A 27500-nucleotide genomic window follows, 5' to 3' on the forward strand; every position below is an offset into this window, starting at 1 on the left:
TCTGGGGGACAAATAAATTTTCCAAGGTGCTCAGGATATTATATATTGAAATAGCCCACATGAGAGCAGGATGACTCATGCCCCATGTGAACAGAAGGAAATGTTCATCCGAGTCCAACACAGGGTGCATTTCATTCCCGAAGTGTTCAAATTCCCACTACCTGAAGATAACAGAGAACCGTGGGCTCTCCATCAGAAGGACCTTAGTCGTTATTGGGCCCAGAATTGAGCAGACTCATAAACTCGCTTGATGAGGATGGGTTGTCCCTCCTCTTTCAGAGCATATCCTACGACGGGGAACTCCCAAGATAGCTCAATCCCCCTTTTTTGCTCTCTAATTGGTAAATAGCCCTTCCTCATACTGAACAAAAATTTGTCTCCCTATAGAGGTCTGCTCTCTCTGTCCCAGATGCACTTTGGAGAACTGAAGAAGGAAGTCAGGCTCCCCGCTATCCTCCTGGCTTTTTCTTCTTCTGGTTGAACATTCCCAGAGCCCTCAGTGGTTCCTCATCCGATACAGGCCCCTCACCTTACAGGAGCCAAATTCCACGTTCCAGTGAGGTCTGACCCACACAGAGTTCAGCGGTCTCATTCTGGCTAGACTTGCATTAGTGTACGGTAAGATCACGTTGGCTTTTTTCTCCCAGTTGATTTGGATTAACAGTGTTTAACTTTGGATTTCGAAATAGTTTCATAACTTACAGCAAAAGTGCAGATAAGCACAAAGAACCGCCATACACCCTTCACCGAGCTTCCCTGTGTGTCGACATTTTACCACATTGCTCTGTCATTCTCTTTGTTTCTTTCTAAACCATTTGAGATTAATTTGCAGACCTCTTGCTCTATGACCCCTTCATACCTCAGTGTGTATTTCCTAAAAACAAGGATAGTCTCCTCCAGGACCCCAGCTGAAGCATCAAAATTAGGAAATTAACAATGATGCCATTCCACTGTCTAATCCATAGACCCCCATTCCAATTTCACTGATTGTCCTAATAAAGCCCTTCCCAAGTTCAGAATCATAAGTTGCATTTAGTTGTCATGTCTCTTTCATCTCCTACAAACGGAAACAGTTTCTCATCCTTTCATTCATGACCTTGACATTTTTGAAGAGTACAGGCTAATTACTTTGTAGCATGAACCTCAGCTCCGGTCTGTTCGATGTTTCCTGATGATTAGATTCAGTGTGAGCATTTTTGGAAGGTCTGCAACAAAATTGATATGTTCTTCTTGGTGCATTGTACCAACAGGCACGCAATGTCAATTTGTCCCATTACTGGCTAAGGTTAAGATGGCATCTCCCAGATACTTAGTAATTAATAAGTAATTGTGAAGTGTATCGCAGAAGATAATTGGATTTTCTGTTCCTCATTAAACTCCCACTTCCTAGTTTTAGCATCCATTGACGAGTCTTGCCTGAATCCATTTTTACCGTGATGGTTGCTAAATGTTGATTTTTTTAAAATCTCCACCATTCCCACTTCATTTTATTAGTTGGTGTTTGTTAGGTGGAACATTTTCTTCTCCCCCCACTAATTTGTTCATGTTTTTTAAATGTTTTAACACAGACTGATGGATTTCTATTTTCTTCAGTGAGTTATAATCCACCATATCATTATTTTTCTAGAAGCTCTTTATTTTCTGTCAACCTCATTTCCGTTTGGTGTGCCTTTGTGGACGAGCAACTTCAGACCACTCGGCGGAATGGGTTCCTACCCACTCAGTGGCCTGGAGCAGTGGGAGCTGCGGACCAGTCGTCAGTAGGGAACTGCTGACTAGGCACCGAGGGCGCCTGCGTGTCTTCAGACCAGTCTGCGACTTCAGGCTGAGTAGCAGTGACCTCTGGAGCTGGAGCCTTCCGTTCACCATGAAAGTCCTCCTTGCTCACAGCCTTTTCAGCGGCGGCCTACCCTTCCTTTTCAGTCTCTTCAGGATCTCTGTAGAGGTAGAGATCACACATGCGCGGAACCTCTGCATCATCATGTTGCTGCCCAAAGCGGGCACCTCTGCCCTTATGACACGTCCCCCCGTTTTCTGAACACTTCCTTACTTTGTGACCCAGTCAGGTGTTCCAGGCTCGTGTTGTACTTTCCCTGCCCCGGCACCGGAATCAGGAATTTGTCCCAAGGATCCCTGGTTCCTTTTCACTGAGAATGGTAGCCAGTGCCCACGTTCTGGGGCACTCGTTACTGGGACACCATTGTTTCTAGGTCCTGTCAGTGGACAGAGCTAGGAAATAGTATCCAGAGATCTTTTTTTTTTAATAATCTGTACACCCAGCGTGGGGCTCAAACTCACGACCTCGAGATCAAGAGTCGCACACTCTACCGACCGAGCCAGCCAGGCGGCCCCAAGAGCTAGGAAATCAGTGTGTGTCTGTGTACATACACATACACGTATACGTGCATATCTGTAGATACATAGATGTAGATACAGCTGACCCTGAATAGAGGGTGCCAATCCCTACGCAGTCGAAACCTCACATATAATTTTCTGACTTCTCAACTTCACTACGAATAGCCTACCGTTGACTGGAAGGCTTACAGACAACAGAAACAGTCGGTTGACACGTATCTGGTATGTCTATTATATGCTGTATTCGTACAATAAAGTGAGCTAGAGAAAAGAAAAAGTTACTAAGAAAATCATAAGGAAGGGAAAATACATTTACAGTATTGTATCGATAAAAAGCCTATGTACATACATGAAAGGCAGTTCGTACTGGGTGCCGGGGTGGCGCATTTGGGTAAGCAGCCAACTCTTGGCTTCGGCTCAGGTCATGATCTCGAGGTCGTGGGATCGAGCCCTGCTTCAGATTCTCTCTCCCTCTGCCCCCTCCCACTCATGCTTCCTTGCTCGCTCGCTCGCTCTAAAGTAAGTTAATTTTAAAAAAACCCTGAGTTCATACTGATACCTCCATTTATCAATCCAACACCAGAGACTTCGTTCTAGCCTCCTTCCCCTTCCGTATTTGCAACTCTCTTCTCCAACACTGAGACACCTGGCTCCTGTGAGCCTCAAGTATCCACCTATTTGCTCAATCTCCCTGTTCGAGAACGTTCTCCCAGCTATGCGGCTGTCTCCTCAGTCCTAACCCCAGCAGCCTGACCATGAGGGCTGCCCCTTTGACAAGCCCTGGAAAACACACCAAGTCATTGGCTGAGCCCACCCACCTGGCTAGCAAGCACGTTGAGTCCCTAGCCGAGTCTCGGTCAAGGGGAAGGGCAGGGACCACAGTTTGCATGTAAGCAGGTATTTTATATTGTTGGTTCACTTGACTTACCGTTTACTCTCCCCGCCCCCTTCACCTTAGCGTATTCCTCCTGAGCCTTGAGAAGTCAGCTCAAGTGTCAGTTCCTCTAGTTCCTCTGAGAAACCTTCCCTGACCGGGCCAGGTTCCTTTGTCATATGCTCTCCTAGCACTTGATTTTAGTCATCACAGTTTGTCAATATGTATTTGTTTATGGACTAAATTTGATTACTAGCTGTCTCTTCCAATAGTCTTTAAGTTCCAGAAGGGTGGACAGTGCCCTGGTTTTCCTCACCACTGTATACCCCCAGCATCTAGCACAGTGCCTGGCACTTTCAGGAGATACTTGTTGAAAGAATAAATGAAAACTTCTTTTTTTCATACCTCCCTGCCATTAATTAGTGTCTCAGTGTTTCATCTGAGTGCATTCATCTCTATTAAATTGCTCTTGCCAATTGTTCTTTTTGAGTAGAGTCTGTCTGTATTACGTCGTTATCCCTCTCAGACCTACTTTATCTGCATATTTGGTCAGCATGCCATCTAATATCTTTTTTTTTTCAGATTTTATTTATTTATTTGTCAGAGAGCAGAAGCAGGGGGAAGGACAGAGGCAGAGGGAGAAGCAGGCTCCCCGCGGAGCAGGGATCCCAACGCGGGGCTCGATCCCAGGACCCTGGGATCATGACCTGAGCCGAAGGCAGACGCTTAACCCACTGAGCCACCCAGGCGCCCCTGTCTTGAGCTATTCTTAAGTCAAGGGCTTTCTAAACCCTTTGTGATCACTAGCTCCCATCTAGGTGTCATGCAAGCCATCCCTTCCCATAATGTATTCTAGAAACTTGCCTGTGATTAAGCTGAAACCTACTTGTCTAAAGCTTGTGAGGCCTACCATCTGCCCTTTAAAAAGGAACATATGTCCTTCTCTAGGCTTCCAGCATCTTTCTTATTCCCCCTGGCTCCCCAAAGGTTACAAACAGCAGCGCAGTGATCTCATCTACAGGTTATCCCTCTCAACATCCTGAAATATAGTTTGTCTGGGGCCAAGAGGCTCAAAACCATTTAAAGCCCCTTGCTGCTTTCTTAGAACTTCGGTAGTTAACTCCCATAGTTCCCTTTTAGCAACGTCTGCTTGACCCTTTCCAGGCTAATGGGCAGAGTTTGTATGGCGGGGAGACCAAAGCGAAGTGGAAATTCAAGAGGTTGTCTTTATCTTTGTTGTCTGTTGTCCATTTCGTGTTTAAGCTCATACCCTGCGGCACTATTGGAATTCTTTTTGCATGTGCTTATAATTTTAAAAACTAATTTTAGTTAAAACAAAACATACTATCTGCCCCAACTTGCAGGCCTCAGGGCCTCCTTCCTTTGCTTTCTGATGCAAACAAAGTGGAAACAGCCTCTTTTTCTTACTCCTAGAATTAGCTCATCTGGGGCCAGGCCTCCCTGATGGGATTTTGGCAATTCCACGTTACCGTTTCATATTCGGCCCTGCTCTTCCGCCTTTGTCATGTCTCATCATCAAAGGATTCTCTGTGCATTTACATCATTTCCTTTTGATACCTTTCCTTTTATTTCTTCATTAAAATACCTCACAGTTACATGGTCAGAATTTAGTTCCTAAGGGCCTCTCACCCTTTGGGGAAGGGAGGCCAAACAGAAAGTGTCAGAAAACGAACAAGTCATGCATAGCTACTAGGTGCTAAGCCCTTCACCTGGGCTATCTCATCTAATTGTCCTAGCAAGCCCAGGAAGTAGGCAGTGCCATTCGATTATTATGCCTTCCTCCTGTCCTTTCTTCTCATTTTCTCCCTCCCTCCCTTGTCCTTTCTGTAGAAAACAGAAGCCCAGAGAGTTTTTTTTTTTTTTAAAGATTTTATTTATTTATTTGACAGAGAGAGACACAGTGAGAGAGGGAACACAAGCAGGGGGAGTGGGAGAGGGAGAAGCAGGCTTCCCGCGGAGCAGGGAGCCTGATGCGGGGCTCGATCCCAGGACCCTGGGATCATGACCTGAGCCGAAGGCAGACGCTCAACGCACTGAGCCACCCAGGCGCCCCGCCCAGAGAATTTAAGTAACTTAAGCAAGGTCACACAGCTGGAAGAAGGCAGAAGCGTGATTTAAAGCTAGATCTCCTGGACCACTGCTTTTGCTTTGCCCTCATGCTGCCTTTCTGTTCTCCGGGCCCTCTGAAGTCTGCCTTCTTACGTTCTAGGGCAAATGCCTTCCTGTGTCCAGCCTTAGGCTCTCACAAACTCTGAGCTAAAAGGCTTGCTCTTCAAATTTCCGCTTGGCCAATCGGCCCTTCCATCACTGGTTCGAATGAGGACCTGAAGAACAAACAATCCCTCTTGGTGGGTTCTCTACTGTCTGAGGGGTAATCTTGTCAGCAAGACAAGTAAACAACTTCTAAATGCTCGGCCGTTAGGCAAATGCAACTCATGACAACTCTGGACAGAGTCCCTCATTGCTGCTAGGCCTTGCCCTGGGCCATTTTTGTGATCTGCACCAAGAGTACGTCGTCCACTTCCCCCATCCTGGAGGCCGGAGTGTGATGTACTTACACCGTGTCCCGAACACCTGTTCTCTCCTTTAAACGTCACCGAATCTCCGTAGCAGCCTCTGTCCTCATGTTTGTGAGTTTCTATGCAGGTAGGACTTACCTGACCCCCATTCTCAAGGCCATCCTTCTTTATTTTTAAGATTTATTTATTTGAGAGAGAGAGCAGGGGGAGGGGCAGAGGGAGAGGGAGAGAGAGAATCCCAAGCCCACTCCCTGTGGAGCTCGGAGCCCGACGCGGGGCTCGATCCCGTGGCCCTGAGATCACGACTTGAGCCGAACCCAAGAGTCAGACGCTCGCCTGACTGAGCCACCCAGGCACCCCAATTTCTGACTCTTTCCGCAGATGCATTCTTCTGCGACTGAATGGGCACCTCTTACAGTAGTGTTCTTGGCGTCATATCTGATAGCATCCATAGTCATTGATTTTATAATATTATCAGGGCATTTTTCTGCTTTTCCCCTCCATTTTCAATTTCAAGTTCTCTTTATCAGATCAGCAAGGCTCTGGGTAAACACATTTTTTTTTTTAGTTATCGTAGAGAACTCTGTTCATAGCCAAGAGCCCAGCAGTCTAGTATTTTTAACTATGGTCCGGACAAATCCTATTCTAAAATTCCATCTCTATAGGCAGCCATTTCATCTTCCACATTCCGTATTCTTTTCTTTTCCAAAGTACCAGTTTTCTTTTGTAAGAAGAAAAGAAAACACCACGTGGTCTCCCAAGTCCTTGAATTTTCTGCACACAACCTCATAGTCCTTGGAGACGGTTTCCATGTCTCCTTTGGTGGGTGGGGCTCCTCACCCTACAAGGGGACACCTGTTAGATTAAGAGGTGGAGGAAGGTGAGGGGCACCCGGCTGGCTCAGTCGGTAGAGCGTGCAATGCTTGATCTCGGGGTTGTGAGTTCGAGCCCCGTGTTGGGTGTAGAGATTACTTAAATATTTTATATGAATATAAAATAAAATATTGTATTTATTTTTTTAAAGATTTTATTTGTTTATTTGTCAGAGAGAGAGAGAGAGAGCACAAGCCTGGGGAGTGGGAGGAGAGAAGCAGGCTTCCCCGCCGAGCAGGGAGCCCAATGCGGGGCTCGATCCTGGGACCCCGGGATCATGACCTGAGCCGAAGGCAGATGCTCAACCAACTGAGCCACCCAGGCGCCCCTTGACTGTGGATTTTATTCCCTTCTACCTTCCCTATTGTTTGTCATCTCTTCTCCAGAATTATCCAATTCACTTCCAACGGGGTTGAACCCTAGTAGCCCGTTGTCTCCTCCTTTGACATTGCTCTACTTAACAGCAGGGAGGTTTTCCCTGTTGACCATTTTAGGATCTTTGAACCTTTACCTCCTGGTCTTTCTTTTTTCTTTCTTTCTTCTTTCTTTCTTTCTTTCTTTCATTCCTTCTTTTTCTTTCTTTCTTTCTTTCTTTCTTTCTTTCTTTCTTTCTTCTTTCTTTCTCTCTCTCTTTCTTTCTTTCTTTCTCTTTCTTTTCTTTCTTTCTTTCCCTCCTTCCTTCTTTCCTTTTCTTCCTTCCTTCTTTCTTTTCTTTCTTTTCTTTTTTTTTTCATTTTCCCCCTCAGTCTGCCTAGGAATACCTCAACCTCTCTGGTAAGTCAGAAGAGAGAGGTTGTTCACAAACCTTTTCACTTCTTCAAGAAAAGTCGACAGTTGAAAAGCTTGCATTTAGTGTAACGAACACAAAGCCACTGAATTGCTTCCAACCGCAAGACAGAGCTGGTAGGTCCTTGCCTGGGACGGTCTCCATACCTCCCCGCTTGGAGTTCTCACGCTCTCACGTGCGGTCACCCCCAAACCTCCCTCACACTCCTCTCAGATAGCTGTCACCCGGAAATCCCGCCAGATACTGTTGTCTGCCACTGTGGGGGACCTGAACCCTCCTCATGAGGGCATCGAGTGGCCCGTTTGGCGTGTCCACGCTCCTCTTTTCCTAGCACCATTTCTTTGTCCAGCTGTAAGTAATCAGAATCTGTACCCTGTTCTGTGACATTTCCCCCCCCTTTTTTTTTTAAGCTGTCCTGGAATCCTACCCCTCTTCCCAGCTGGGAAAGGGACATTTCCCCTGTCCTAGTCCACGCATCTCTCCTGGATCCTTTGCTCTCTCACAGCAGGTACCTGGCCTCTGTCTGTGTGTAATGGTTAATTGTGCAGAAACCTAACACGCTCATGTGCCATGCTCTTCGGAGGCTGTATTTAAACCTCTGGCATCTGCCTCACTGTCCCTTTGGGGGTTTTTTTTGAACCGAAAATTCGTAAAAGGCACGCACTTTCTTTTTGTGGATTCATAGTGCACGTCCTTCAGAATTCTCTTTTATCATCACTGATAGGAGAGGCCTTAGAACTCATCTGTGCAACTTCCTCATGTTTTAGATTAAGATAGTGAGGTCCAGAAAGAGGAAGTTCCCTCTGCAATCATTTATTGAGCATCTGGCACATGTTAGCTGCTGTGAGGGACACAAAGATACCAGATGCAACCCCCGGCTTCCAGAAGCCTTTTGTCTAGCTGGAGAAGACATAATGGGGCAGCTAGCTACCGTGCAAGGAAGAACAGGGTGAGTTCCATCGAACCTGCTGGAGTGGCGCAAAAGACAGCAAGGGGAAAGCTCTTCTGGAGTGACCAGTGACGTCCTCATGGAAAATGGCAACTGAGCTGCAGCCCAAAGGGTTTCATAGATGTGGGGACTGGACACACTCCAGACAAAAGCCCAGCTCACGGGTAAAAAGGCAAATAGTCTAGGCTGGTTGGTAGAGAAACAAACATTGGGACATAATCCTGGATGAGCAAATTGGGGCCAGTGGAGGGTGGTAAATCCTTCCTTCTATCAGTCTGATCCTACTGGCCTTCCAAGTCTCAACCTGAACATCACCTCCTCCAGGAAGCCTTTCCCGGGCACCTTCTCTTAAGCAGGTCCTCTCATTACATTATCCTCCGTTGCTGCATCCCACGTACGTCCTTCGTAGCATTTGGTGTAATGTGTAATTACATACTTAAGTCACTGCCTTGTTTGTCGCCCTCCCCCAACTAGACTATAAGGTCCTTGAGAGCAGGGATCGTTCTTTGACTCGCCATTGTATTGTTAGCATCAGGCACGACAACCTGTCGCTAGGCGCTCAGCAAGCTGCAGCTCGTGCTATCACGAGGGTGCGGGCAGTGATGATGACACCCAAGGACCAAACTGAACAGATAGCGTCAAGAATCAACACGTGGGGACGCCTGGGTGGCTCAGTTGGTTAAGCGACTGCCTTCGGCTCAGGTCATGATCCTGGAGTCCTAGGATCGAGTCCTACATCAGGCTCCCTGCTCAGCGGGGAGCCTGCTTCTCCCTCTGACCCTCCCCCTTCTCATGCTCTCTCTCATTCTCTCTCTCTCTCAAATAAATAAATTAAAAAAAAAAAAAAAAGAATCAACACGTGTTGGTAAGAGGTTGGATGTGATGCCCAAAGGAGAGAAATCAGGTTTGGGGCCTAGGTGACTCGGAGAATGGTGGTGCTTAGGAGGCGGGAGAAGAGTGAGCGAGGAAGTCAAGGAGAAGCCAGCGTGGTCCACAGAGAAATGACATCGATGGTGAGAGCAGGGATGTGGCATCTTCGTCCGTCTACAACGTCGAGGCTCAGAAAGGGGTCTTTGAGCGCCACGCTCGGGAGGCGGTGGCTGACCTTGAGAGCCTTCTGCCACTCAGTAAGCGCGTTGAACGAACACGTGGATGGTCAGTAAGTGGTTGCAGGGCAAGGAGGCTGTTCACTTCTTGGTGAGAGGACAGCAGAGTGAAAAGGAGAGGAAGTGGCTGGAGATGCAAAGGAGTCATAATTGATGGAGCAAGATCCCGGGGGAAGTTGCAGGCACTTCAGAACGGAAGCTCTCCCTAAAACAGAAAACAAAATTCATACCACAGGTTTGGGTCCGGGCAAATCTCTTCCCACCGAGATGGAGCCAAAGACGAGCGCGGCCCTGGTCTTTCACGGGACGGATGTTGTGCCACGTGCTGCGGATATGCAGACCAGTAAGACATAATTTGTGCCCTCAGCGCGGAGTCATGGACGTGAAGACAAAAAGAGTGGGGCGCTGGGGGGCTCAGTGGTTGAGCGTCCGCCTTCGGCCCGGGTCATGATCCCGGGGTCCTGGGATCGAGCCCCGCATCGGGCTCCCTGCTCCGTGGGAAGCCTGCTTCTCCCTCTCCCACTCCCCTGCTTGTGTTCCCTCTCTCACTGTGTCTCTCTGTCAAATAAATAAATAAAATCTTTTTTTTTTTAAAAAAAGGCAGACAAAAAGAGATAAGGGCCATAAACCATTCCAAGTGTGGCAGAGTGCGAGGGGGCAAGCGTAGCACCTCGGGACACAACTACTGCGGCCCCACAGCCCGTGTTTGACTCGGCTCTGCCCCTTACGAGCTGTGTGGCCTCCCTGGGCCTCCGTTTCCTCTTCTGGGAAAGGAGAGGACACGAGCACCCCTGTCACAGGGCGGTTTGGGGCACTAGGTGAAGGAAAATGGGTAAAGCCCTTAGCACGGTGCCTGTCACGCAGGAAGTACAAAATGAAGTTCAGCTGTTGTGACGCCGAAAGGTCTGCTACAGGGTCTCCCGGCACTAAGGAAGGGACAGTCGAGGCGACCTAAGAGGCGGGAGCGAGAGAGGGGGCACGTAAGTGGGGCAAGCAGGAGAGGGAGGAGCAGGCTTCCCGCCGAGCGGGGAGCCCGATGCGGGGCTCGATGCCAGGAGCCCGGGATCACAACCTGAGCCGAAGGCAGATGCTCACCCGATGGAGCCACCCGGGCGCCCCGGGAGGGGGGAAGCTCTTGAAGCGAGTCTTAAAAATACTAAGAGGAGTCTTGCGGGTGAGCAAGATGGGGAGGCAGCAATGGGCAGGAAAAGAGGCGTGAGCAAAACCACGGGGCTGTGGTGTTCCGGGCTGGGGCGGCCGGACGCGGCAAGAGGCGAGGCGGCGGAGACGGCCCAAGGCCTGGTGGCACAAGGGCCACGCTACGGGGCTTGAACTTTTCCCCGCGGGTAGCAGGGCCCCATGGGAGGCCGGTTCTGTGGGCTACGTGGAGGACGGCTGTGGGCTCGGCGAGGCCAGCGAGGACAACACGGTCCGGCAGGCGCCCTGCAGGCGGGTGTGAACCCTTGTTCTCGAGCCCCCCACCCCCGGTCCTTGGAGGTACCGGGACGCTCCCGCTTGGCGTGCGGGCGGCGGGGCGGGGGCAGGCCCCGCAGGCGGTCCGTTTGCTCTGCCGCGCAAGCCGCCGGTGCGGATCACACGGCGACGCGGTTCGGCTCTGCGGAGGAAGACGCGGTCGGGGCCTCGCTGCGAGGGACCCCCGGGCGCTGGGGAGCCGGTGCGGCGCTTCCGTGCAAGTGGGGGGGGGGGCTTTTCCACGTGTGGGGTTTGCCCTTCGGGAAGTTCCGTGTGCGGTGACAGAAGGTCCTAGAGGTGCCAGGGCACTGACTGGACGGATACAAGGACGGATGGAACCGAGGCCATGGACTGCTGGGCGGGGACAGGCCTGAAGGGCCGAGCCTGGGAATGCGGACAGCGAAGGGACCCTGCCGGGGCCCAGACAGCTTGGCGTGCTTCTCCCCAGCTCCGACCCTCACGGTTTGCGTTTCTGCAAGGCTTCCTGACACCCGGGCCTTCCAGGGCTTGGCGCCAGGCAAGCGCCGTCCCTGTGGGAAGGGCCCCGTGGCCTTTCAGCTCGAGCCCGGCGTCCCTTCAGGCCCGTCCTTTACTTGCTTGCGCCTTGGTCCCCCCGGCCTGCCGCTCGGCCGCCCCCTCTCCTCTGCATCCTGGTCCGTCAGCCTCGTCCCGGAGCGCGACGTTTGCACAAAGCTTTTGCCTTCATTAGGTAATTTCTAGCCGCACTTTCGCCTCACCAGGAGGTCGGTGGTCTGTAGCCGGACACCACTTTCTTGTCATCGTATCACCCGAGGAAGGTTTGCACGCAAGGCCGCTCGGAGCTGAAGGAAGGGCGACGGGGCTCGCCGGGCTGTCAGCGGCAGCGGAACCGGGGAGAGGGCCCGGCCCCGACCCCCGGGGGAGATGGGGCTCTGGCCAGCTGGTCACAGCAGAGCTTGCGGGGGGTCTACCGTGGGTGTTGAGTTGCTCAGTGGCTTCCCCCGGGGGCCGGATTTTCTCCAGCTGAGCCTCCCCTGCGAGGAAGGGCAGCTGCCAAGACAGCCAGCGCCTCACCGCGGTGGGGGGACAGGGCCGGCTCTTTGCTCCCTTTGCCCTTGGGAGCCGGATGCCCTTAAGCCCTCCAGGAGCATTCTGGGCACTCCCTTCTGGCGGGCTGCCTTCCAGCAAACGAGAGAACGGGGCAAAGGAGTCAAGCGCCGCGAACAGGTCAGGAGGAGCCTCCGTCCGGTGGCTCAGCCCACAGCGGCCAGGGCTTCTGAGCAGCCATCGCTCTTGACCGCGGTCACGGCCGTGGCCCCGCAGGCTGGTCCACAGAAGCTGCGCTGCCATCAGCCAGGTCACGCGCCTGCTCTCGGCGCTCCTCTCTTCGGGGGGCCGGCCACCTGCCCTGCCACCTGGGGCCTAGCTTGGGCCCAGCTCCCCCGTTTTCCCCTGAGCTCTCAGTGGTTTCTGGAAACACGGGGAGCCAGCAGGCCAGCTCCTCGGCACCGCATTCATCACTCAGCCCCCCCGCTGCGAGCTGGGCCCCTGCTTCCTCCGTAAGAGACGTCCTTGCGGCCGCAGGCGTCCCCCAGCTTGTGCACCTTTGCGGGAATGTCAGCATCCTGCCACGGAGGCTATGGACACGCCTCTCACTTGCTTGGTGCTGTGAGGCGGCGTTTGGGGGCCGTAGTGGGAGACCAAGCATATAGCTTTCACGAACGACCCGGTACAAGCACAGTGGTCTGGAACCATCCAGAAGAACACCAGACTCAGTCAGCAGATGGTCACTAAGTAGAGTCTTTTGAAGATTTTTGAGAGAGAGCGCGCGCGGACGAGGGCAAGTGGAGAGGTGGGGAGAGGGGGGCAGAAGCAGAGGCAGAGGGACAAGCACACTCTGCACTGAATGTGGGGCCTGACGCGGGGCCCGATCGCCCGACCCCGAGATCACGACCTGAGCCGAAGTCAAGAGTCGGATGCTTCACCGCCTGAGCCGCTCTGGCGCCGCTGGGTAGAGAGCCTTTCGGACCCCAAAGTCTTGAGACTTTTCCCCACGACTGTGCCCCCACCCTCCCTTCTCGACCCCATGAAGAAGGCCTCTGAGCCACACACAGTTCATTGCAACTATCGTTTATTAAAAAATATATGTCTCCTTGGAAGGAACACTGGTAAACCAACTAGTGTCATGCTTACTTTGAATCTTGATTTCCTTCCCTGGGAGGGGCAGAGGGTTGAGCATCACTCAGAGTACAGCACTTAACATCAGGGAAATCAACACTCCCCGCTCACCCCCTCCTCACCACAGTCACCATCGCCCACCACGTCATCCCTCTTTGCCTTCAATCCAGTGTACTGCCCAGGTGAAGCTGCTGCCCTTTCTTTCCCCTCATTCTGGGCCCCACACTGTACAGTTAGCCTCATTATGCCGGTAGGAGAACTGTTAACAGATTTCCTAAATTTTGCTGGTAGCACTCAGAGCGCCTTCGACATGGCGTCGCTCGCCACGGGTCACAACGCCGCGGGCTGGGAAACCGCGGACTCAAGCCCAGGGCCAGGCGTGTCCACGCTCTTCTCCCCTGTGTCATGCCCATCGTGGGCCGAGGGAGGCACGGTGGCTTCAAAAACAGCCCGGGGGGGGGGCGGGGCGGGGCCCGAGGCCCACCTGCCCCCTGCACTTGTGGTCAGAGGAGAAGCTCCCCCGGCCGCAGTCACTGCCTTCTGACTCTGGCACCAACCAGCACGGTTTCAGGTCTCACCAGCAAGGGAATCCTAGCTCCACGGGTCACGCGGACGGCCTTCGAGTCCGCGCTCTCCCCGAAGCAACAGTAAGCTACCAGCTGTTGGTGCGGGCGCTGGGGTAGGGCGTACGGAGCAGCTGCGGAAAAAACCCAAAGCCAACTTCTTATCACACGGCTGGCCAGGCCCAGTGCGGTCCCACCGTCCCGGCGCAGAGCTGGAAGGCAAGTGACTCCCCGTCCCCGGTGCTGGGCCCCACGGAGGGGCCTCTGGGGGGGGGGGTCGGGTGCGGCCCCGGCCCGGGAGCAAAGGGACCCGCTGCGGCGCGGAGCCCCAGCTCCCGCTCTTGGCTCCCGGCAGCCCCCGCGTCCCCTCCGCGGACCGGACGGCCACGCCGGGCGGGCGCACTTACTCTATCGCAAGGCCCGGCTCCTCCACAACGTCATGAACCTTTAAAACACTTGTCAAATTGGATTCTACGCATTCACTTAAATAGTAAAAGTAAAATTTGGAATAATGAAAAGGCTGACACGGTAGCACAACATGGTTTTGGTTTAACAGCAGCTTAAAAATGAACAAAAAGGAAACCTCTCATGCAGACACATCGGGTGGCAGAAAACAATAGGCAATTTAATCTGGAGCACTGCTAGCCATTCTCTCGCTTTCTGCACCCGGGACTGACTGTGCCTCCCGGGCGGCAGCTGCTTCGGGGTCCCGTCCCCAACCCTCTCGCCCCCAGAGACAAAGCCCGCTCGCTGACCCCGACCTAGAGACAACCTCAGCTTTCAAGAGAATGACCAAACGCGAGTGCCCTTGGTACAGCACTTACTACCACTTGCGATCCCTCCCCAACCAGCTGGGATATAAGATGCCATCTGATTGGAATATGAAAATTAAAGCATTTCTCTAATAACACAGTACCATTGATGAAGTCTCCATAGATTTTCTAGTCCAAATGTGTGTGAATATATATATATTATATGAGAGTGTATAATATATATATATAATAATTTCTATATATTTTATATAAATTACATATATATATCTATATATAAATAAGATACTTTCTGTCGCCATACGTTGCACCGTTCAGCGCTGCGTGACGGCAGCGTGAGAAGCAGAAATGCCTGGGGGCATCTCGGCACGCGGCACACCGAGCTCGCTTCACAAGCCGTGCAGCCGTCCAGAGCCTGGCTTTCCGGCAGTCCTCCTCTTGTCTCTTCGCTTCTGCTTGGTTTTTATGAAAACAATGACTCTGATGGATTTGCACCTGTGCTAGCGCTTGGGAAAGGTCCATGCAGGAATGGGCACAGTCACGTGATGAGTGAGATGGCATCATCCCAAAAAATAAACTAAAACAAGATGAAAATTTAAAAAAACAGAACAGGACTAGAAAACTCAATTTTTGGGACATATCTAAAAAAGGGGACAAGAACAGTAGTCATTTGTTCTCCTGGTGGGGACAGGACTGAAGAGGGAGGAGGGAAGAGGGACTTGATGTCTTCTGTTCACAAGAGAGTGCTTGGTGGGGATTCTTCAGAGTTTTTCAGGGGATGGGACCCAAATGTAGTGCCCAGACTGGTCCTCGATGATTTGTTTGATCTTGTTGTAAATCTCTTCCAGTGAGTCACCCTGTACAATGGCTAAAGTGAAGAGGAAAACAGAATTATTAATGTGCTCCACAGCACCCCAAACCCGGCAGTCCAGCCTGCCCCGGCCCCCCCCAGCTCAGCCTGGCAGAGATGCCCGCACAGCCTAGGGCAACGAGGGAAACCGGCAGGTGCTCTCAGCCCACGGCCCAATGTCAACTTGCCAAGACAGTGAGACTAAGTGGCAATGAACGAGAAAACGGATTGTTCAAAAAATGTTTATTGAGCACCCATTAGATGCCAGACCTCGAGGCTCATGTTGCTCTTGGCAGCCATGAGGCCAGCAGCTGGTCATTGTAAACAGCCTCAGTAGAAGATTTGGAAAATCCCAGTTATCCAAAGAAAGAACCGAAAGAAACGGTTTCTAGCAAGAGGCAGGGCTCCCGGGGCCATCACATCTGCTCTATGTCAGAGGTCAGCCCAGAAAACGAGGACACGGACGTAACAGTAAAGGGAAGGTCCGAAAGCCAAGGTCTGATAGTACGGCTACGTGTCCTTTCCCTGCTTCACCTGGTGGCACCAGCAGCTGCGGTTCACTCAGCACCAACCTGCACATAAATGTCACTGTGCTTTATTTTTTTTCAATTTTTGTCTTTAAATTCTAATTAGTTAACCTACAGGGTAATACCGGTTTCAGGAGCAGAACCGAGTGATTCGTCACTTACATACAACACCCAGTGCTCATCCCAACAAGCGCCCCCATCCAGCCCCCCCCCCCCCCCTCCCTGTGACTGCACTTGAAAGGTAAGCAACATACTACAGAGAAACTTTAACAGCTGTTTAGGGACTGACCTTCCAAAATAGGGGCCATATACACACACAAGCACGCCACGCACACACGCACACACACTGACAGACAACTCGAACACCCCACTGAGAAATCATCGTCATCAACAAACATGGATTCGGCACCTAAAACACGCAAAACCGAGTACTACACTGGGAGAAGGAGCTGGGAGGGAGAGAAGCAAAGGAACATAGGGAGCCTCTAATCTGGTAGGAATATGAGGACAAGATGAACAAAATGATCCAAGGCAGCAGTTGGTGGTGGTGGTCGATACTATAAACTGGCTAAACTCCCCTGGATGGAAGGAGCTTGAGTATTTTGCAAAGGTCTGACCTCCAAAGCGTCCAGAAACTCTGTGCTGGGTACCTAAGCCTTTTGGAGACACTTAGAGGTGTCTGGCTGGTTACTCGAGCCGGGCAGCAGGGCTTCTTACCTGTGAAGTATTCTCCAAACTCCTGCTCCAGTTTCATGGCTTTGTCATAGATCTTATTTGCTTGTTCATATGTCTGCCGTCGGTTCATTTCCCTGCCAAAGACAGAGAAGAAAAATGGTACCAAACTGGATTTATGTGTTTTTTTTTTTTTTTTTTTGAGAGAGAGCGCACGAGCTCAGGGGGGGGAGGGGAGGCATGTGCAGAAGGAGAATCTTTTGTTTTAAAGATTTATTTATTTATTTTAGAGAGCACACAGGCAGGGGGCGGGGGGGGGGGCAGACGGAGAATCTCCAGCAGACTCCCCACTAAGCGCGGAGCCCGAAGCGGAGCTCGATCTCACGACCCTGGGACCACGACCTGAGCCAAAACCAAGAGTTGGACGCTCAACTGACTGAGCCACCCAGGTAGCCCCTGGATCCTACATTTTGATTAACATAAAGAATTGCTCCCAGGCTCCCTGAAAATCTGTTCAGCTGCCCTATGAGAGCAGCAGTGGCCCACGGCTCAACATCTTCCCCAAACTTGCCAGGTTTAAAAAGGGCAACTGGAATACAAGTGCAGGCACTCAAAGCAGAAGGAAGCCTCGGGGACCAGCTGGGGTGCCGACTTGCCTTGGAGCTTCCATGGGGTCTTATACCCCTGCCCGACAAATTAGTTTATTTTCTTGTTCCTTTCCAGGGCCCTCTCCTAGCTGGGAGTATCTGAGGCTCGCAAATACTTACATAAGTGCTTCAATGGACTTGGGCTTGATGAAAATGGCAATGGGGTAAAGTTGTGCTTGCTGCAGCCTCTTGATAGCATTGCCGGAAACATCTAAGATGCAGTGCTTGCCCTGAAAAGGCAAAGACCTGTTATCAGCCCACCCGGTCTCTGTCTACCCAGCCCCAAGCACGTACCCAGCAGCAACCCAAACATCTGCCTGGAGGGGGGGGAACCCAGGGTCACCCAGAGAGGCCTAGAAGATTCTATCGCTGAGGCACCCAGGCCCCACATTTTGCTCCTACTAGCCAGAAAAGGCCACATCTGCAGAGGGGTCCCTATGCATGTCGGTGACACGCTGGGGTGAGCTGCGTGGAGGAGACACAGCCACCTCCATCCAGGGGCTGGGAACACGCAGAGCCGGCGTGCCGCTTGATAGGCCCTGTGCCGGGAGGAGGCGGACCCTAACGGAATGCCAGTGGGGCCATTTCGGTTTTTCCTTTGACGGTTGTATTTAGCAGGGCCATCTCCTCTCTCTTACCCTCTCTGCAACTGCCCGCACTGACTGGATGCTGGTCCCATAGAGATTATCATTAAATTGGCCTGCTTCGATGAACTTGTTGTCCTGAATATCCTTCTCCATCTGTTCTCGGGAGACCACAAAGTGGTAGTCTTGTCCATCCACCTCATTATCACGCCGAGGCCGAGTGGTATCTGAAGGAAGAAAGGAAATGCTGTGTGGCCCAAGGACAATGACCTGCCCCAGGCCAAAAGAGATGACTGTTCCTCTCTCACCTGGGCCCTGGGGCCACTCCAATATTTTCCAGGTGAGTGGCGGGGAGAGTAGCTGAAAGAAGTGTGTCTTGCCTACTTCTCTTGTAACCACCAGGGTTCACACACAGGGAGCTATTTGCTTTAGTTTAAACTGGACCAGAAAGGTAGGGTTTCCTGGGCCAAAACCTGGCAGAAGAGGCCAAATGTGGCACGGGAGCCAGCGAACCTAACAAGCTGTTCATGGGGCCGTGCCAACACCACTTGGACCAGGCCCCCCATTAGTCCAATCCTTCCCGACCATCACCACTCAAAACTTCTCTCCAAGGGAGGAAGCAGGCCAGCCTGATGGCTTAGGCCTCCCAACCCCATCAGCCCTGTGGGAATCTACTGCTGCCTAATCTCTTCCAGAGCGTTAGACGCTGTTCCCAGAGAACCCTAGTACCTGGCCCCACACCCTTTCCACAGAACATCAGAGTAATCGTTCCCAGGGCACCAACGCCTCCCTCCCAAAACCTTCCTGGGCTCTTACGTGGCACACAGGATCCAAATTTATGCGGGAACTCCGAGATCAGGTCATCGTTGACTCTGTCCTTCATTGGGCCCAGGATGATCACAGGCCTTGCATAGTGAACTGGAGAAAGAGAGCATGGAGGTCGTGAGCGAGGCCTCCCACCAGACGGCCTCTTCTACCTCCAAGTCTGCCTAGAACACCGCAGCTCTGGAGCCGCCACTCAGACAGGGCAGAGTGTCTGCGGCCATTCCCTGGCTTTTAACTACAAAGACATCAAAGAGCCTTTAATTTGAAAATATCTAAGTCTAAGGCAAGTCTGAAATCAGAAGCATCTCCCCTTCCAACAGATTCAGGAGAAATCTCTGCATGGGCACCAGCAGCTAAGCAAGGTTTTTTCCGAGGAGCCACTACAGGGAGGGACCGGGACCTTTCTTTTGGAAATGGTTACACCCACTGAGACTGACCCTTGCCCTCTTTGTCAACCTGTCCTATCCTCTGGAAGGCACCCCGGCAGCAACAAAGGTATGGTGAGGGGTGCACACTGGGTTTCCTTCCCCATTTTCTACAACAAGAGGAAGACGGAGGAGAGAAGGAGACGCCCAGCGGCTGGACGTGCGATGGGCCCCGCCGTCGTACTCCCCCATGCACTTCCGTCCGCTGACACGGCCAACCACTGCGTTGGGCCCCACGACCACGAGACCAGCTTGAAGGCAAGACTCTCAGAAGGGGGCTTACTTTCTTGCCGTGTCACTGGCTCATATGACAAAATTGCATCCTCTTGTCCTTCTGCAACAAAAAAGGGAGACACGTTAGCACTTTGTAATCTGCCTCCCTGTGTCCTGGTCCCCCTACAACAGTCCCCTCACCCCCACCTCTGCCAGAAAACAGCCTTGTCAATGTGGTACTTGCCACCACCTGCCCTGTGGGCCTGTCTGCTACCCATTGGCAAGAAAGCACAGGAAGCCCTTCACCACCCCTGGGACAGGAGTCCTCTCATTCAGCAAAATATCGCTGACCAAAGGGACATGACCCAGAAGCCATGAAGCCTCCACCAAAAACCACCCTCATCTCTCAGGAACTGTTCTTATAGGTTAACAGTCAACTGTGCTCAATTACCCTCTTGCTCTGGTAAGAATCACAGGGAAGCTTCAACTGGTCCAGAAATACTGTCCACGTCCCCTAATCTGCAAGCAGGGGAGTCAGGGCACTCATGCAAGCTAACTTTGCCCTTTTAAGGGTCTACCTATCCCCCCTGCACTGGAAGAAATCTCCAGGTAAGTGGCTCAAGGCTGGGCTAAGGTCCCCAGTCCCCTTTAAGAGCAATGCTGAGCCCTGCTCTCTCCTCATGGTAGAGCTCCATACATCCTAACAGTGATGAACTTGGGGCGCCCAGGTGGCTCAGTCGGTTAAGCGTCTGCCTTCGGCTCAGGTCATGATCCCGGGGTCTTGGGATCGAGCCCGTCGGGCTCCCTGCTCATCGGACAGCCTGCTTCTCCCTCTCCCTCTGCCTGCCACTCTGCCTACTTGTGCTCTCACTCCGTCTCTCTGTCAAATAAATAAATAAAATCTTGGGGGGAAAAAAACAAACAGTGATGAACTTTTCCTAAAATAGTCACCAAGCCACTTGGTTCTGGGTGCCTGGAGGTCCCCAAGGGGCTGACAGCAGTGCTGGGGAAGGCAGCAATATTTGCATCAAGCCCCAGGATGCTTGCTCACAGGCTTCCTCTGAGCCTGACTCGTGGGCAGATTGTACAAGACCTCTAGCCATAGCTCCCGAGAGGCCAGCGCTCCCAAAGTTCGTGGGGTTCCAACTGTGGCTTCTCTGGCTTGGTCACAGGATCTCTGAAGGAAAACCGGGCAGTTACCGGATCACTTAACCCAGCAAAAAGACAAAGACACCGAGCCTTAACCCGAGGGGTCCTAGAGACCCGGAAAGGCAATTCAGGACAACAGCCCACAGGAGCCATTTGTCTTTTGGTCTCTAAGCAAATCTGTCAAACTGGCAGCATTTACAGCCCAGGATGCCCATGGCAGGGATTGACTCACTGGCAGCCCACCCCTCCCGAGGCCCCAGGGACGGCTTTAAGTCAGGTCCTGGCCACAAGTGCAGGCCTTATACTCTCCTTTAATTCATCGGCCTAAAGCCCACCCCGTCAGGACAAAATGGCCACAGCATTTCCAGGATCTCCAAGTGCACATGGCTGAACGAAGCACTAGCCTCTGAACAGAAATGGCAGCCATGCAACGCGGGAATGAGGATGGCTGGGACACATGGTGGAGCCACACGACATGGGGGAGAATGACACACACTTACTGGAACTGCTTTCGCTGTCACTGGTGTTGGATGTCACTCCCTCTGCAAGCCAACAAGAAAGAGACTCCGATTCAGAACACACCACTGAGAGGTCACACGCGGCACAAAACTCAATTCCTCCAGGAGGCAAGACACCGAGCTGCCAACCAAGTCAGGCCACAGGAGGCCTGCCACATCCAGGCTACCAACTGGGAGGCAGAGCTCCAACCCTGAGCCCCTGGCCACCTCATACTTGTCCCCAGAGCATTCTCGGGCTGCCAAGGCCCTCCCTGTACACTACAAGCCTTCCATTCTTCGGCAGCATCTTCTTCATCTGAATCAAAACAACGGACTTGGATGGTTTCCAAACCCTATCTCAAAATGTATCTCCCAAGGCTAACAACAGGAAAGGAAAGGTGGTGACAGCAGCAAAGATGAGTCCAGGGACCGGGCTGCTCTCGAATCCCCTCCCCCAGACAGAACCCCCGACGTACAGAGGTGTGCGGTGCTCCGGAACTAAGAGGCCAAGCACTAGGTACGCTGGGCTGTCACCAGGGAAGGCGGCTCTGACCGTTCGGTGGGACCTGCCACCCCTATCATCTAGCCTCCTCCTCCTAGCTTGGCCTCAGTGGTGAGGGAGGATGCTCCTCCATCCACGATCGGACAGACGTGTCAAAACACAGAACACTGGGAGGCCAAGACAACCGTCCTGTCTCAGACCACTGGGACTTGCCTACGTCTGAGTGTGGGCATGGCCGCCACGCTCAAAGGAAGCACAAGGTGCAGTATGGCCCAAACAAAGGCCACCGCTCCCAAGACAACAGGCAAATGAAGATGAAACATGAACATAACAAACGATGGACAGAGACACTGCTCGTTTCAGCCAAGATGACACTGTTCCAGACTGTGATATGCTGTGGCCCCCGTAGGAAGGACTGAGTGAGTCGCCAACCAAGGCTAGCTCCTGAGCAATCCCCTGAGGAAGCTCCTTTACTTTCATGCCTTTATTACTTATTGAAGGAGAGTATACGCTGACAGAATCTCCCGGCACAGCCACGTGTACGTGCACAGAGGGGATGCTAAGGTGCTGTCCTCTCAGTCCCTTCATTTTTCACTCTAGAATTATTTTCCAGAGAGGACAGGTCAGAGCTTTCCCGACCTAAGGCACTAGATATAAATGTATATATGGTCCATAAATGCCACTGAGACCCTCCCCCACCAGCTCAGCCCCTTAAAGATGCTCCATGGAAAGCCAGCCCACGGCTTTTCGAGGCCCCTGGACCTGCTGGGATGTCCCAGATGCATGATGGGTAAAGGGCTTCACAGTACTCTTGCCCCTAGTTAGACCAAAACTGCTCATTCTTAAGCCCAATTCTTTAGTGCTGTGTCACTAGGGAAGAAGCCAACCAGCGGGCACCCCTCCCCTCAACAATAGGCTAGAGATGAGCTGAGTGGTCACCCTTGGAGAAGTACGTCTTGCCTACCTCATTTCTAAGGCGGGGCACCAAGATGGCTCCCCATCCCTTCCAGGTACAAAAGGAAAATACAGACGTGAATGATAGGCTTTTATTAGGGTACCAGGGATCCAGAGCAGAAGTGTGACATTCTGAGCCACTTGTTCCTCCTCCTGCTGTGGTGTCAGAGTCCTCACAACACTGTCCTCCCCTCACCCTTTGCCCTCACCCACGTTCCCTACACCCCCAACCCCAGCATCTCCACTCATGCCAGAAATACAGTTAGTGGTGTGTAAGTTTGACTTACTCAGGTTCTTTGCTCCATAATAATCGTCACTTAACCCAGGGAAGTCCTGATTTCACAGACAGCAAGGACAAAGAGAGAGGGAAAGAGGGAGGGAGGGAGGGAGGGAGGGAAAGAATTGGGACAAAAGAGAAAATAGAGAAAAAAGACAAGGGGAAGGAAGAATACAGAGCCAGGTGAGCATTAGTGACAGAAGTATGAAATACTATGAAGACCTATAATTATAGTGAGGTTAAGAACTTTGCTACAGAAAGAACGCCCCAGATCCAATAAGATACGGGTACTTCATCCTGCCCAACTTGCTGCCAGAGGGCCTTGGAGCGGACTACCTTTCTGAGGTGGTCTACAGTCTATAGCCCAACAGGACAGAATAGGTAGACTTTCCAAGGCTTAGAGTACCTGCTTTGGCTGAATTTGTACTTACAGAGCCCCAGTCTCTGCTCTGCCCCTGTAATCACCATTTCCCTCTGAGGGTGCACCAAAGAGCAGGCAGAATTATCATCATCCCAAGGAGCTTTTGCCTAATACTGACTCACCCTGTCCAGACCCTTCAGGGAAAGCTTCGTGCAGTGTCCGGTATGGCCTTCAAAGCTGACCGGAGTTGTGCAGACCACAGAGGATGAGCTCAGCTTCTGGAGAATTAGCACTAGGCGGTTTCAACTCTCACCCAACAGGCAGCCCCTGCCTCTCAGCTGGGCCACCCAACGGTGAACCCTCCCCAGGCTAGATCGAGCACGGACGTTCTGAGGCTGATCCAGTGAACTGTGGTGACCTCCCTTCAGACCATCTCCCACTGCTCACGAGCAGAACCAGCTGCAGCTGGTGCTTCTTACTGAGCTACCCAGGATTATGACCCATAACCTCCATTTGGATGAAGGCACCCTTGGATTGACTAGCTACCACTTCAGACAGCAATGACCTACGTAGACCATGACCATGAATCAGGCTGGCTTAGAAAAAGTTAGTCTCCTGCCAGTCCCAACAGCCCAGGACCCCAAGGCCCCTCCTTATGAGGCAGCAGAGGAGAGGCTTACAGTTCACCATGAGCCATATGAGAAGTGTTTCACCAGCTTGACCTGGTGTTTAAGGTGAGGGTCAGAGCAGTTAATTTCCGAGACATATGGTAGAATACGAATATTTCTCAGGATTACATTGGTTCTTAAAAGTCAGCTTATGGCCTTTCCTACCATTTACTGTTTTTCAAAAAATCTTTATTTAGACAATGTTGAGTAATCCCCCTTCCACGTCAATTCCTTTAAGCAGGAAGGATTTTATTTTGAAGGCTGGCTCTGTATCTGGGATGACAGTGAGTCTGCTGGAGCCGTGTGGACATCCCGGGTGCATATGCACATGCATGTAATTCAAGAAGCAGGTCCAACTCCAGGTGGGAAGAAAAGGCTCTTCTCTTAACACAGATGAGTAAAGTTAAGGGAAAGAAAACACAGGAGGAAGAAGCCAGGAGAGCAACACTGAGTCCCTTGACCTGGTTCTCTTGAAAAACCATTCTTCTAACCCTGACACTGTGGCTGAGAACTGATCACTACCACAGCGGAGCTTGGCCTGGCACCCCAACGCCAGTGCCAGGGATGTCCTGGTAGACCAGCCTTGGAAGCAGCTGGTCCTCAGAGCCTCCGACATTGTTTCAGAGTGAGCAGCTGGATGAGAGAGATCCAATGTCTCCCCATGCAGATCAATCTCTACACTGACTGCAAATAAGCAAGGGTGCACGCGCACACACACACTCAGGCACGCACACATGGACAGATGGATGGACGCGCACGCGCGCGCGCACACACACGCACACACACACACACACACACACACACACACACACACACACACTTTCCCCATCTTCTCATAAGGGGAGGTGCAAATGAGGAAGAGAGGGCGGGGCTGTGGGCAGTCTGCTCTCTGTACCCTGCTGCTACTTACGTTCCTGTACGCTGCTCTCCTGGGCCATGTTTTCTTTGCTCTTGTAAAATGGAAACTTTCGAGAGAGGCGGAAACTCTTTTTACGTTTCGTTTTGATCGACTGTGAAAGAACATGAAGATGGAGGGGAAGGACAGAAGAAAAAAAAAAACAGAACAATGGATTTTAAAGCATGCAAGAAAAACTAAAATGGAGACAATGGTGAGCTAAATAAAAGACCATCTCTCACAAATGGAGTCTATGAGATTAAATGAAAGTTGATGTAAGAGGAAAATTATGTTTACAGGAAAATGTTGTAGGGATGTTAGAGGTTTCTACCTAATCCAGACTCACAGCACTCACTGGCACTTTCTAAAGGACAAAGGTCACTGTAGCCTCCTGGACACATGCCCTAAGGTGCCACTGATACAGTCATCTACTCCGTGTCTCTCTTCCCTCTACCGCTCCAGAAGTTCTTTGGCCTGCGAAGCTCACAGAAGAAAAGGGGTGAATGACTGAGCCCTCATGCCTCATTGGTCTGAGGGGAGGTGGTCAGAGCTCTGAGGCTGGCCTTCCTCATTGGGTAACAAGGCCAGGTTCTGTTCAGGGTCCCCACAGCTCTGACAGGGTCTGCGGCCAGGGACATAACCACAGATGGCTTCATGTACCCGGAACAAGTCAGCCTTTCCAGACAGTCCAATTCCAACACATCTTCAAGAGCCAGTAACCCAGGGGGAAGGAGTACAGACTGGACACAGAGTTTCAGTGCCCTCTCTCTGCTTTCTGAAAAGCAGTCAGTGTTCTGATAGGACAGAGCCAGCCCCCTGAAAAAGAGATATTCTGTTGTGCTCCCCAGTTCTCTTATCCAGCAGACAGACTCCAAGCTTCTTACTCCTTTTCACATATTGGCTGATTTCCTTGGGGATCCCCACTTACCCTGTTAGACTCAATCATCCCCGTCCTGGCATGGAACTTCACGGTTTTCAATCGAGCTCTTTCTTTCTTTTCCACCCTGTTTTGGAGTCAGAGAGGAGTCCCGTTACTCACTGCCAGTGTGCATGGTCTCAGCAGCCACCTTTTGGCTCCCTGAGTCCTAACTGTGTCTTGAGCACCAACTCTACCGAAAAGGAATGATAGAGCACATCCATTGCTCTCAAGCAACTTATAGTATAATAGGTACAAAAGAAAGCAATACCAGGAAGAGGGCAAGGAAGGCCTCGAGATCATGACCACTCACCTCTTCTTACTGGGGATCACACCGATTTGCTCGCTTTCTCCATGCGGGGTCACCAGTCTCGCCTGCCACCACTCATCATCAGACGCATTAATGACGTGCAGAATGTCACCATAGGAGAAGCTGAGCCCCTGGCTTGGCAGGCAGCTGTCCCGAGTTCGATCATAATCAAACAGGGCCCTGAAACACACAGTGAAAGATGAAGTCATCATCCTAACCCAGAATGCCAGGAGCCTGGCACTCTTGAAAGGATGGCAGAGGAAGGCCAATGCAAAGAGTCAGCACAGACCCAACAGCCTCAGAGCAGACCAGAGGGAATTCTCCAGGAGACTGCATCCTTCCTTCGGTCTCGATGTTATAGATATATGCCTCTTCTCAAAGAACATCCCGCTCTCCCAAAAAAGGGGAATAAGAGAAAATCTTTCATGAGTCCCAATGCCTCAAAGCCTCTATCTAGACACAAGGTGGAAATCCAAAGTAGAACACACAACAGTCCTCCCCCCTCACCCACATCCCAGGGAAACAAGTTAGCTCTACCAAAGGGCTTCCTCAGTTTACAAACATATCTTCAAAAAGTAGTTGAAGGTAGGACATAAAAATGTTAACTAGTCTCAAACAATGAATGGTAAATGCTGCAGAGACACAAAAAAGGACGTGTCCTGGGACAACTAAGGAAAAAGCTAAATCACCCACACAATAATAAAGTTGAAAGGACCCTGCCAAGCAGCCTCCTAGTTTAATCTCTCATCTTACACAGAGGGAGAGGGAGGCTCAGGGAGGAAGAGTAATGTGACCCAGATCACACACCTACCTAACCTAGGATGGTGGCCAGGTCCTCTGACAAGACATGCAGAGTAGAGTGATAAAGGAGAAGGTGGGAAAAGGCGGGAAGGGAGCTATACCATCCAGGCTTGAGAAAAAGGAAGAGCCCAGCTTGGCTGTAGCTGGAAGTCCTAGAAATTGAGGTTGGAAATAAAGGTCCGGGGCAAAATTTGGAAGGCTCTGAATATACCTGATCCAGTGGTCCCTGAAGAGTTGAGAGTAGGGAAGTGACACATCAAAAGAGCCTTAGGAACATGAATCCACCCTCATATGTAACGGGATAATTGTGTGGAGTGGGGTGGGGTGGATTTGAAGGCAAATCTAAACCGAAACTACACGCTCAAATCCTTCAGGATCCACTGCTGGCTCTGGCTCTGGTGAAGCTAGCACTTCACACCAAAGCTCCCCGCTTCCGGGAATAAACTCACCTGCATGAAAGTGTCTACTATTCTCACCCACTGGATCTCTGCTCATAGAGTCACTGTGAATGGGTGATTTCAGTGAGAAGTTTGTATTTTTCTACTCGCCATCGAGCCTCTCTTTTTTATATTCTCTGTTAACACCTTTGTACACACAGCCCAGTGCATTTCCCAGATATAGTTCCAAGATTTAGACTTCTACCTGCAGTTCGGTGGTCTGTGGCTCGGCTGGAAGCTGCAAAGTAAAACCCACTATTTCCCCACGTGCAGGCCCAAATGAAATACAGAGGACAGTAAAACTGTGCAGAGTGAAATACCCATCTACTTTTTAAACTTCTTCAAAGAGAAGTCTTAAGAAATCAGTATCAGATTATTTGAAAATGAAAATACCCGAACTCCCACATAAAGCCTTTATCTCCCTCAACTTATGCACTTGAAGCGGTAAGGAGAGAGGCCGGGCCAGCAGATCAAGGAGGCACTCTGCCCGAGAGGCTCTTTCCTGGCTCTGTGCGACAGGATCAAGGCTGAATGCATTTGCCC

The 27500-nt window shown here is 51.4% G+C and overlaps 1 protein-coding gene across 5 annotated transcripts in view; it reads right to left on the reverse strand.

Annotated features, from left to right (window-relative positions):
- Positions 1-13050: 13050 nt before the first annotated feature.
- DLG3 (discs large MAGUK scaffold protein 3) overlaps positions 13051-27500 on the reverse strand; it is a 54160-nt gene continuing 39710 nt past the window's right edge. For 2 of the 5 annotated variants that reach the window (XM_078064952.1, XM_078064956.1), the window contains 10 exons: positions 25723-25899; positions 25422-25497; positions 24509-24608; positions 20840-20881; positions 19261-19311; positions 18544-18645; positions 17782-17954; positions 17264-17373; positions 16542-16633; positions 13051-15315 (listed from right to left, as the gene is read on the reverse strand). In XM_078064952.1, coding sequence (XP_077921078.1) covers positions 15209-15315; positions 16542-16633; positions 17264-17373; positions 17782-17954; positions 18544-18645; positions 19261-19311; positions 20840-20881; positions 24509-24608; positions 25422-25497; positions 25723-25899 — 1030 coding nt within the window. In that variant the 3' untranslated portion in view covers positions 13051-15208. Of the gene's footprint in view, positions 15316-16541; positions 16634-17263; positions 17374-17781; positions 17955-18543; positions 18646-19260; positions 19312-20839; positions 20882-22579; positions 22626-24508; positions 24609-25421; positions 25498-25722; positions 25900-27500 lie in introns of all 5 variants that reach the window. The other 3 variants (XM_078064954.1, XM_078064953.1, XM_078064955.1) reach the window with 3 other exon arrangements.

Source organism: Halichoerus grypus, chromosome X (assembly GCF_964656455.1).
Source record: "Halichoerus grypus chromosome X, mHalGry1.hap1.1, whole genome shotgun sequence".
In the NCBI taxonomy this organism is placed as follows: Eukaryota; Metazoa; Chordata; class Mammalia; order Carnivora; family Phocidae; genus Halichoerus; species Halichoerus grypus.